This window comes from Protomyctophum bolini, assembly GCF_963924005.1.
Source record: "Protomyctophum bolini genome assembly, chromosome: 13".
NCBI lineage: Eukaryota > Metazoa > Chordata > Actinopteri > Myctophiformes > Myctophidae > Protomyctophum > Protomyctophum bolini.
The window spans coordinates 5,242,530-5,254,921 of record NC_137874.1 but is presented as its reverse complement, the minus strand read 5'-3'; the positions used below and the strand labels follow the sequence as shown (position 1 = coordinate 5,254,921).

The window sequence follows — 12,392 nt, the reverse complement described above, 5'->3', positions numbered from 1 at the left end:
CTGAGACCAATTTCCATAACAACCCATTATATGATGAGAAGACCAGATTTTTCAAAATTGAGTATTTGTGGGGATAGAAGTAAAATAAAACACAAAAATCACCCGCAACATCCACACACGCAGGAACCCAAGGGGGGATCGAGGCCCGGTTCCAGCGAGCCACCCCGTCTCTGAAACAGTTAAGAAAAAATGACAGGGTTACCATGTTGTAGCTTTCCGTGCTCGGACACAGAGACAGACATACTGTATACACACACATACGTATAGGGACACACATAGCTGCGTAATGGAGCGTAGGCACCGCTAAAAAAAAGTGGGAAAAGTTTAAATTCATGGTGTAGGACCTTCAATGTCTTACTGTAGGGCGGCTAACACATACTGTTAATAGTTCTGACTAATAAAGTATTCAGTATGTTACCATTGCCAGCAATGATGAGTAATACCAGTTGGCTGCATGGTGGGCCACCAGTGAATACAAGTGACATCTAATGCATTATGATTGTAATTAATTAATGTGTACATTGCCCTAATGACTCAGAAGCTTTCTCAGCAAACTTGCAACAGCTGCAGACGCCATTCTTCCCACTAACAAAGCAACCTAATATTCCATCAATAAAGGTTAACCACTTTTAACCTGGCATTCCCATTTTGGGTATGCCATTAAAGCCTTAAAGGTGAACATTTTTATTATTGTTTTAATTTAATTAGTTAATTGGTGGACAGAAACAGGCTTTGTCTTTCTTTAATTTAAATATAGCCTTGGACTGTGAGATACGCTGCTCACACTTAAAGTAACTTCATGGAGATTTTGGTTGTTGATTTCACCTTGCAGAAGTGCTTGGTTCAGAATAGAAGTCAAAGTGTATTCAGCTAATTATTTTCTTGTTTCTTCCTTTCTTTGTAGAGCAATAGTGGCTTTCACATTCAATACATTTTTATTTAACTTTAAATGTGCAAAATATAAGTTTGTAAGTTTATTGTCTGTTTTCAAAACAATAAACTGCACCACTTAGTTCACACGGGTGTGATTTTTTTGGTTAATAATCCAAAGTTTCCTTATGAACTATTACAGGTCATGGTTTGGGTATTTTCTTTACAGGTTTCTTCAATGGCCTTATTGTATTTGTGGGCAATATTATACCACTGAAACAAATCATTACCTCAGGCTCTTGGGTCTCTTCTCTTGTAGAAATAATTTTGGTGCAGTGTTAATACGCCCTCTTGTGTGGGTATCGAGACTACACAGTAGCCTACCCTACACACTCAAATGTTCCCGTCCTGCCTGCCTGGTCACTGGTGCACTGTACTTCTGGATCATACTATCATTGCATCACTTTGCTGTATTTATACATGTAATTAAATACAATACAAAGTAAAGCTGCACGCCACTCAGCAGTTAAGTAATTAACCACCGTTGTGGTTACTTTACTTGCAAGTTGCAATACCATTTTATGAAGGGAAAAAGAATCATGTAACAAAATAGAGCTACTCTCCATCGCCTCTAGACGGCGGCACAAAGCTTGAGATGCAGCATGCAACGTCAAGCTTCACGTGAAGAACAAGAAAAAAAATGCTCTAGCAGTGGCTAAGTAAGTTTTAGCTAGACATGTCAGAATAAAAGTGCACAGGATAACGACACACTCGCTGTAGTTTAGTTATCCCAGGCGTGTCCGAGATTCTGAAAGAATTGGTGCGTAAAACGAGTCGTCGTAATAAAGAAGGGGTGCCTGCGTGCCGTTGATTGACAAATTGGCTAAACGTCCACGGAGCCAGGAAGGAACTTTGGAAATTCCAACTGGTTAGCTAGCGTTAGCTGGCTGGCTAGTGATCTGACACAGAGTAAAGCTCGGTCGGTCAGGTTCACTCATCATGTCTGCGGCCGGAGACTTCGGGAATCCTCTGAGGAAATTTAAGTTGGTGTTTCTCGGAGAGCAGAGCGGTGAGTGTGATGATTCCACGGGGTTGGTGTGACACAAGTTGAAGACCTGTGTACTATTATCAATTAATAATAACACGTTAACGAGTGCGTATAAGCCTCTGTGTTGTTGGGTGATTAACGTCAGACAGTGAGCTAGCTAGCTGCGTAACATTACACTTAACTTAATGGTACTAGTCTGACAACGTCACTCCGCAAGCTATCTTGGCTAACTGCCCTGTTTGTCTTTTCTATGTGTAAACTAAACTCTTTGTACTTTCCACTCTGAATAATTGATTACGTTTGGTAACTTATTACATACACATTATATAGACTAGTAGTTACCGTTCGCTGTCAAAAGTTCCACAGGTCTCGTTTATGGGGGAGGGGGTCAACTATTCGTGGTCAGATTTAAAAAAAACTAGACTAGGGAGATTAAGCTTTAGTTAGTACAAAATTATCAGCTGAAAATCTAGTATTTGCTTTGCCCACCTACAGAGGGGTTTAAACGGATGAAAGGATGCGGAACCCTCCCACGACATTCCTCTCCTGTTCTGGCAATGCCTCAAGGCTTGAAGTTTATGACCGGCATTTTCAGGATCAGGAGACAGGAGCTCTAGGAACCTGTAGTGAGAGAACCTGCTCAGGCATACTTGATTTGTGCTTGTGTTTACAATACTAAGCGAGCCTTCAGATTTTTCCCCACTGGCTGTGTCACTTCTGGAAATCAGTGGAGGATGAGTCACACACTGTCACAGTCAGGGTGTGTGTCTGTGTGTGTTCGCCGTGTTGAGAATGAGATCACAACACACCCTTCACTTGCATTACACAATGTTGAATCCAGTAGTGTTTCACGCACTGTCTTTTGAACGGTCTTAATCACTTAGCTGGCATCCCTATTTTGGGCATTTTAATCACGCTAAATGAGGAAAGCTCACACAGCCATTGTGAGCTTGCCTTGTACATTAGCTAGTTTCACTTTGAAAAAAAAAAAAATAGGACTTATCTGCACGCCTTAAGTCAATTAGCTCCATTCAGTCCATTATTAACTTTCAATTCCTTTGTAAAAACTGGCTGAATAGCTAGCTACTGGAACCAGCAATTAGTAGAGTTGTTGTAACAAGTTCCTTTTAACCCTAGCTCCCTCCTACTCCCAAACACTAGGCACTCGGTTTGCACTCCACAATGGCAATAAGTCTGATCCTTTTGACAGATGGGTAAAATATATGGTCATGCATTGCATATGCATTTTAGTTAATAATGAAAGCATCAATCTGTAAGTGGGTAGCCTCGATACCCGGGCTTAGTTTTCTAACATGTTTTTAGCATTAACCATGTGGTTCACACTTTGGACTGTAGTTCATAAACCACACAACACTGTGTTGCTGGCAGTTGGCACTTCATGTTGCTTATTGCTGCTAGCTTTCCAGAGCTGTGATACCTCTTCCTTCCAACTATTACCAACTAACTGTATTACAAGTCTGTACTTCACCAGGAAGTCAGATAAAAAAAACACAAGAAACTGAAGAAAGGGCTTCTGATTTCTGTTGTCTCTATGGTAACCAGTGCCCCATGTAGTAACTAGATATATACCACTCTGCAGACAGTAATGGCAGTATTCACTCCAGAATGTAAGCAGACAGGAAAGCAGGGGAACATTGCCAGTTGTGGATGACAGTGATTGTTCTGTTGACATACTTGACTTAAATATACAGACAGACAGACAATCCAAGGCGAGTACATACACCTGTACCTTGTTTGGGGGTTTCCTTTTTTCCCCCCGTTCTTTATTTTTTTCAGTCAATGCATTGAATCAGTCTGTGATGGCATTTGTGCTCCTATATTACGATTCCTGCTTGTAGAACAAGTAGAATATTGCTAGCATCCACCATCATCTATTAACTTCACATCAGCAAATTACCGTTTTAGGAAATAACAAACTGATATAAAAGTGTCATGGTCATAGTGTTTACATTTGTTTTGTGTGTTTTTTTCTCTTTAGTGGGGAAGACATCTCTGATAACCAGGTTCATGTATGACAGCTTTGACAATACTTACCAGGTGAGATGAACAGCTCTAGAGTTACTGACTGATATGTATCCCATTAATATTCATATGTTTATGTGGTGTGTATATTTTGTATGTATACTTTTCTTATCATTATCTGACCTGATGTTCATTTTCAGGCAACAATAGGAATCGATTTCTTGTCGAAAACCATGTACCTTGAAGACAGAACAGTAAGTCTTTGTATACTGACTTACACATTACAAATGCCAACATATAAAGTAGCATGTACAAAGTTTTAATTACTGTCTTAACTTTGCTCTGTGATTTCTTTAGCAGTTAGTAAGTAAGTAATACACCTCCTTCTGTCTTGATTGTTTCCATCAACACAAGTTATGTTCCTTTCCTCCCTTGAAATGAAAGACCTTACTTACTACTGGATGACTAACGATGTCCTGTCATCCAGGAGACATTAAAATATGTATGCAAAGATAAAACTTCTTTCCCACTGGGACGCAGAAGGGACAAAGACAACTTTTGGGGACAGTTAAAATTGTATTTTGGGACGGTGGTGAAAAAAAAAAAAGTTAGTCTGGAGATCTGCCTTATTCAGCATCGCTCACACTAGAGGGTATGCGTGTGACATCATCATCATACCTGGAAGTTATGTGGGAACACCTTCTTGAGTGGCAAAAAAAACTACTTTCTGGCCTTGACAGTCCAAACACAAAAGTCCTATTTGATTGCATCAAACGATGTTAAACACGTGTTTAACTCACTTTTCCACTCACTTTGCCATTCCATTTGCCATTCACTTTATGCATGCGCATTCCCTCTATATCAGTAACGGGGGCGCCGATGGCCTACTGGTTAAGGTGCATATTACCACGTCATATAGGCTCTGATGCAGCCTGACAGTGAGTCAGCAGTTGGGTTCGATCCCTGAGCCCGATAGCCTTTGCTGCGTGTTACTCTCCCCGTTTTGAGTCTTTCTCTCAACGTCTTCTCTGTACTAGAGGACAATCAGTTTGACGGCGACACTGCGACAGCGCAGCTGACCACACTCGGTTGTTTTGAACGCAAGTGCGACTGTGAACGCAGCATTATTTGATGAGAAAAATATTTATTCTCCCCAAATCTAGACGGCACACTCTCTGCTGGTCACTCAGTATCTGCACACAACTCGCTCTCTGCTTTCCTCTGCTATCCTCCGTCTCTCTTGAACTGTCCCATCTTGCATCTCCTTTTCCCATTCTTATGGCTACATTCAGCTTTCTTTACTTTTTTTTAAACATGATTTTCCTTTTATTTTTTTTATTTTTTTTCCTGACCTCGTTCCCTCATTTTGTTTTCATCCTTCCTGTGTTTTTCTTTTCCCCTTTCTTTTATTTATCCTCCCACCCCTCGCTTCCACCCGACCCCCTCCACCCCATAGATCAGGTTGCAGCTGTGGGACACTGCCGGCCAGGAGCGATTCCGCAGCCTCATACCTAGTTACATTCGTGACTCAGCCGCCGCCGTCGTTGTATACGACATCACAAGTAGGTACCCTTTTCCCATGTTCACGCGCAGCACACTCAATAAGTAGCCTTGCCGTGCCATGAGGCCCATAGGGGGCAGGAGCCTATCTCCTGTTTCTGTAGCGTGAGGCAGCTTGATGTACAAGTACACAACCTGGACATGACGCTAGTATGTCGCAGGGACTTACCCCCAATCCAACCCTTGTGTCAAGCAGGGAGGCACTGGGTCCCATTTTTAGAGTCTTTGGTATGACCCGGCCGGGGATTGAACCCCGACCTCCCAGTTTAAGGGCGGACACTCTAACCACAAGGCCACTGAGCTCAAGCTATGTTATAAATTGTGCTTGTATGCAAGTATCTCAGCAATAGCTACAGGATTTGCATGTTTTTATAGTCTTGGGAAGATTAAAATGGATTATTGATTGATTCATTTAAAGCAAAAGCCCTCACAAGTTAATTGAAAATGGCTAGATATGTTTTCCGAAACTCGCAAGTGTGTTCAATGTTCATCTGTTCAAAATTGTCTTCACCTTATCAGTCTCTCTCTCTCTAGCAAGCGAGAGGAGAGAATGGGAAAGACCGTTTGTGATTCCCTGAAATATAAACACTTTTTGAACAGTTGGTTCATACACAGGAGGAGAGCTTTTAATATTTGCTACAAGAATACTGTGATATGTTGCTATAACCATAAAGAAAACACGTCGCACCATGAATCAAGGAAATTAAATAATTGGTTGTTGACTTCCTTTGGGTCAAGATCTCCAAATAAGACATCTGAATGTATCAGAAGGCTGATATTGTAGATGTGAATATATATATATATATTGTATATCCTGCTTCAAAGTGTTCTTTATACATTAGAATATATATTTTTTTAAATACCATTGGGCACAATGGCAGTAGGTGGCATCTGATCTGATCTTCACTCTGTTAACCCTCTGATTGCCAGCTGTGATTTGGCCAGATTCTTGTGCCATCTGGCCAAGCACCCGAAACCTTCGGATTACTAGTCTGCTTGTCTAGCCTCTGGGCTACCCACCCACTGACCAGCTTCCTACCTATTATTTTGTACTTGCCCACCCTAATACAGAACCGGCCCTGGGCTGGGGCTATCTATAAAAAAGCAATTGCTGTTGTCATTACAAATGCCCATTATTATGCCCATTATTGTTGCTTTATTGTGTCTTCTCTTTATAACTCACATTAGTTATCTCCCAGATGTTGATTATGAGTTTCCAGTGTCCCCCTTTTTGTGGGGCACTAGCTCCTCCTAGGCCCAGCTTTCTGCGTTTTGTGTAAACACAAACATTGAAGACAAAAGTGAGGACGCAAATTGTGACAGGCCGGAATGAGATTATGTATGAGGATAAGATTTTTTTTCTTCTTCTTCTTTCCTGTCCAGATGTCAACTCCTTCCAGCAAACCACAAAATGGATTGATGACGTCAGGACAGAGAGAGGAAGTGATGTCATCATCATGTTGGTGGGAAACAAGACAGATCTTGCAGACAAAAGGTAAACTTCTGCCTTGATACAAGTCATGAAGGGCTCTGTCTAAAGGACAATACTAATGAGGAAATTGATTGTTGGTCAGGAGGGTTTGAGTGATTTGGTCAAGACCAAGTCACTCAAATCCGAGTCTGCTTGAAAACTAACTGGCTGAAGACAAATAGATCTTTTTTTCACCAACCTCTTTTTGTTGTATTGTTTGGAGTGATTGAGTTCAAGATGTTCCTCCTATCAAGCCATTTGTGGGATATACAGTATACAGTATTACCAATTAATAAAACCGGGAAAAAAAACGTGATATGTGATAGAACAGCCTTTCAATAAAAGTCGAACAAATAAGCACAGTATAACTTCTACACGTTCTAGTTTATTTGTAGGGGCCGTCTGGGGGACTGCATGTAATTCAGACAAGGCATTAGTCCGACATGCGTCCGCATGTCAGACTAGCGTCTGCTCCCGTGCTTGCGGTTATGTTTAGGTTAGGAGATGAGGTGGGTTGTCATTTCCTTTCCTTTGAAGTTCATTCTACATCGAGTCTCAATGGAAGACCATGTTGTTTGTATGTCAGTTTGCAATATATTACACCAGCTCAGTGTGGTTAGAGTGTCCGCCCTGAGACTGGGAGGTCGGGGATCAATCCCCGGCCGGGTCATACCAAAGACTGTAAAAATGGGACCCAGTGCCTCCCTGCTTGACACTCAGCATCAAGGGTTGGATTGGGGGTAAGTCCCTGCGACATACTAGCGTCATGTCCAGGGGGTGTACTCGCGCTACAGAAACAGGAGATAGGCTCCTGCCCTATGGGGCCTCATGGCTAGGCAAGGCTTACTACTTGCAATATATTACGTGATTGCTTTTTATTATGTTATTGAAATGCATACATTGTTTTAAACTGATAATCCAATATTGTTGATACTGTAGCATCCTTCTGGTGACCCCTCCGTTTCATATAGCAATTTATGTTTTCTCATTTGCTGTGCCTTTTTGCTGTAACTTCCTTATCTACCACAGGCAAGTATCTATTGAGGAGGGGGAGCGGAAGGCCAAAGAACTAAATGTAATGTTTATTGAGACTAGTGCTAAAGCGGGCTACAACGTGAAGCAGGTAAGGCTGTGTGTGAGTCGTGCTCTTCGACCTCGCTGTGGATGCTGCCGCCTTGTGCTCCACCTCCAAAGGTCACCCGTTGTGGAAGACACATTTGAGCATAATCCTGAATCTGATCACAAGAGAAACTGACAAAAAAAATACAACTAACATGGAGTCGACTTGCCACTCTGAAATGAACGAGGCATGTCTTTTGGTAACCTTTAGACTATAGAGCAGAGGTGGCAGACTGGTAGCAGTAAGGTGGAAAGGGCACGGCTTGTTCATCCACTTCAAAGTATTTACGTTCTGTTTTTTTTTCCTTTCTGTTGTTCTTTTCCTTGTGTGTTTGTGTGTGTGTGTGTGTGTGTGTGTGTGTGGTCTGTGGTGTAATGTTTGGGTACGTTCCCATGTCTGTATGTCTGCTGTGTGTGGTGACTCGTGGCTCATCACAGACAGATAACCACAGAGGAGGGAGAACAGAGAGCGAAAGAGATGAATGTTCTGTTTATTGAAACGAGTGCAAAGACGGGCTACAATGTCAAACAGGTAGATGCGTGTGCGTGTTTGCAGTGCTCATGCTCTCATCTGATGGCTTCTATTTGTCACATGCACGCGTGTTCACATAGAGTTCTTGCTTTGAATGTCAGCTTTTTGTCCCAATCTGATTGGGCATTTTGCAGAGTTGTCTTCAAATTCTCTCCCATCTATCCCAAGTGGTGATTTGTACTAGTGGTCAGCCCTTTGATCTTAAAATCTCCAGTGCTGGGTGAGAGTTTGAATACCTGTAATCCTCGCCCCCCAGGTTTAATATTTGATCATCTCATCCGATTGGCATAGTACCACTAATTCTATTGCAGTGCAAGTGGGTGTGGTGGTCATGCAAAGCATCTTCACACAATATTTGTCCATTAAGATTCACATGAATGTATGTATCATTTTTAACCACACGGTCAAACTCATTGAAATTCTCTGTTTTACACTGCGTTTGACAGATGTTTTGGTTGCATTCATAAAATGTTTGTTTTAAAATTGTGTTTAAATCGTGTTGCTAATTACTGGCACTTGTGTTATAAAAGCAATAATACACTTGAGCCTGTGATATACTGTACTCGGTATAGGTACTATATAACATGGATACAGAGTACAGACATAAGGCATTCCTTTTAGATGTGGTATAATATACCACATCAATATTGATTCAAAATGGAAAAAAAAAGCAACATCTGAATACTATAATAAATGCTTTGAGAAAAATGAAATGGTTACATAATAGTGCAAATATTGGCCTACACAGCACCTCACACACCTGCTGAGCTGAAATCAATGGCATGTTGTAGTTTATGTCAGATTATGCCAAATATAAGAATATATTAAATGCTTGCTCCCCAACAACGGAGGCCCTGGTGCTATAGCCAGCAGTGGTGCCTCTGTCTTGGCTGGCACATACACTATATTGTCTGTGTTCGCTGGTGGGAAGCTCAGAAGCTTGGCAGGCGATTGTGTGCTTGTGTCACTGCGCTATAGCAACTCCCACTGGTTCGGATGCCTGTTCTGTGGGGAGGGCAACTATAGGGAGGGATGGCATGAACCTCGACACTCGACGTGTGTCGTGTTATGCTCTCCCTGTGAAACTCGTCATTGAAGTGGCTGGAAGCTGAAACGGTTTGAGAACCACTGGTGTGTACACCATCCCCGGGCCAACCGTGGGACTTGGCTTTGGCAGGCACCACAGTATACACAATACATTTGACCGCAAATGAAGACAAAATGTTGTTGAAATATACGGTTGTTCGAATCTGACTCCTGTCTTGTCTTGCCTGTCAACGTTTCTTCTCCGCCCTCGGCTTCCTATCTTTATCAAGTCTTCTAGTTTCTGTCTTCTATCTCTCTCAGAAAATATGTTTAAAAAGATATATGTATAGGTGTATATGTGAAAACGTGTGTATATTTATATACACATATGTAAACAAACATATTATGCAAAAATATGTATGCTTTTTCCCCCACTACATTTTTGTATTTAGTTTTACAGATGAGATTTGTTTCTCTCTCTTGCTCAGCTTTTCCGGCGTGTGGCAGCTGCCCTCCCTGGCATGGACAGCACACAGGATAAGAGCAGAGAAGACAGTATCCTTTCAGTACAAGCATGTTACTTAATGACTTGGAGAAAGTGCCAATTAGCTTGTCCATTACCTTTTATGCCTATATATTATATGACGATACACAATGTGTGGGGCAGTGGCTCAGGTGGTAGTGCGGCCGCTCGGGAGACGGAATGTTCCTGGTCTTGTCCTTGAGCAAGACACTGAAGCCCTAACTGCTCCCGATGAGCAGGTTGGTGCTTTGCACGGTTTCCTCCACCATTGGTGCGAATGTGTGCGCGAATGCATTTGCAATGCACACTTTGAAGCGCTTTTCTTTCCTTAACACCTGCTACCTTCAGTGATCGACATAAAACTCGAGAAGCCACCAGAACAACCCGTCAGTGAAGGAGGCTGTTCCTGTTAATTCCCACCTCTAATTATTACCCTTTCTTTGTTTCTCCTACCTGCATATTGTCAGACCCACTCTATCTCTGTACTGTACCTTTCTACATCCCCCCTCCCTTTTACCAGCACCTTGAAAGCCACAGTCTGAAAATACACTACATAATGTCATTGTCAGCATTGTGGAAACATTCTTTCTGTGTCATATATTCGAATAACTTGCATACTTTGATGTGACTGATGAACAGCCTCTGACCTTAGCTGTGCTTGGAAAAGATGCTCACTGCTTGACCTCAGCCTTATTTTTCCAAATTCAATATGATCAATGATTTAATATAGTTATGGACTGAATAATGTCACCTTGGGGCTAGATTGTCTAAATGAAAGCAGGTGTGAGAATTCTACTGATGTTTCCGAGCAGCCAAATTGACGGAGGATTGTGTGTGAATTCAAATTGGCGTATGCAGGATTAAAATCCTATCTTGCAATAGTGAAATATGGCTTCAAGATTAATATGCACAGTATTGATATGTATACCCAATACAATGCAATTTTCAACAAATGCATCTTTTTTTTTTGGATCACTGTCTTCTATGGAATGTTGACATGGCTGCAAGGTTATGTGGATTGGAAAGGTTTAAAGTGACAGCTGGCAGCTGAGGGCCTGTTTTAAACTGAGTTTGAACCTGAGCTGCCTGTCCCATGAGAGCGTCCACTGGTGGAGCCGCGATTACGCTCCTACTGCACACTTGCATGATCTGATGAACTCTGCAAACTAACACCACACAAACATGCACAGAACCACCGCCGTTTACCGTTCGTCACACCACACTATAGCCACATTACCGTCCTTACCGTTCGTCACACCACACTATAGCCACATTACCGTCCTTAATCCTCACACCTGTCCTTACGGGATGAATAAAACTCCTTACCTTTGCTGCCATTTTCTATTTTATTTTTCTTGGGATAGATCTTTACTTTTCTAAAAGAGAACAACTATTATAGGAGGGGGGGGGGGGGGCAATTTTAGTGTTTTAAGCAGGAGATTTTTCATATTATATTAAGAGTCATAATAATCATTATAAAACCCAGCATCAGCATTTAGATATGGTGACATGCCTTTTTAAAATGTAACTGTAGAGGGCTTCCTCGGCTGTGGGTTTACCTATAGTTTGATATGTTCCGTTTGGTATGAAAGTATATGAACAACGATTTACTTTTTGTTTGGCTTTGGTCTGTTTTGTTAGTGATTTATTATTCTACATGTGTATTTAATCCACAATGACTTGTAATATTTATTTCTACTGGATGAGGTTTCTTTTTTTTTTTAAGGCTGTTAATATCTTCCCTCGTTGGATGAGTCCTAAATTGCTATTAAAATGTTCTTTAATCTCGACCACCTTAATATACAGTAATTGGGACTCCATGAATTATCCTATTCCGTTTACTACTTATCAGATGCAATTTATTTGAGCTGACTGACAGTACAGTGCAATTTGAGTGTGTATGCACCTCTGGAGGAAACTCCAGTTGTTTTGCATCATAGTCTTTAACATTTGTTTTTTTGTCTGAATCGGTTTTAAGTGGAAATAAAAAAGAAAGTACACGTCACTGTCAAGTCTCGTCATTGTCTTATCTGACACTTGTAAGCTCCAGTTTTGTGATTTAAAAAAATCCTAGCTTACTACAGTAGGATCCAGAGTATTTAGTTAAAGGGAATCCATGTGTATCGAAGATACACATTTATTACAATATACTGTATGTATTGCATGTTGTTGGGTTTTTGAGGGCCCTCCTATTCCCAGCTTTCTGGGTTTGTGTGAACACAAACATTAGCTTGTGATTGGCTGATCACCCCATGGCGAT

General features: G+C 41.4%; 1 protein-coding gene across 2 annotated transcripts; it reads left to right on the top strand.

Annotated features, from left to right (window-relative positions):
• The first annotated feature begins 1,547 nt into the window (after positions 1-1,547).
• rab6a (RAB6A, member RAS oncogene family) lies at positions 1,548-12,137 on the top strand. Of its 2 annotated transcripts, none has more exons than XM_080780407.1 (8): positions 1,548-1,939; positions 3,918-3,976; positions 4,102-4,155; positions 5,358-5,463; positions 6,845-6,956; positions 8,490-8,583; positions 10,098-10,164; positions 10,481-12,137. In XM_080780407.1, exons 1-8 carry the CDS (start codon positions 1,870-1,872, stop codon positions 10,543-10,545), a joined length of 627 nt encoding a protein of 208 aa, XP_080636533.1. In that variant the 5' UTR covers positions 1,548-1,869; the 3' UTR covers positions 10,546-12,137. The 2 variants fall into 2 exon arrangements, with proteins under 2 accessions (XP_080636533.1, XP_080636532.1); XM_080780406.1 differs by lacking the exon at positions 8,490-8,583 and adding an exon at positions 7,962-8,055.
• Positions 12,138-12,392: the final 255 nt, after the last annotated feature.

Coding starts and splice junctions, on each gene's coding strand:
- rab6a (XM_080780407.1), top strand. CDS start 1,870: ATGTCTGCGGCCGGAGACTTCGGGAATCCTCTGAGGAAATTTAAGTTG. Junction 3,977..4,101: donor GCTTTGACAATACTTACCAG/GTGAGATGAACA, acceptor GTTCATTTTCAG/GCAACAATAGGAATCGATTT. Junction 4,156..5,357: donor TGTACCTTGAAGACAGAACA/GTAAGTCTTTGT, acceptor TCCACCCCATAG/ATCAGGTTGCAGCTGTGGGA.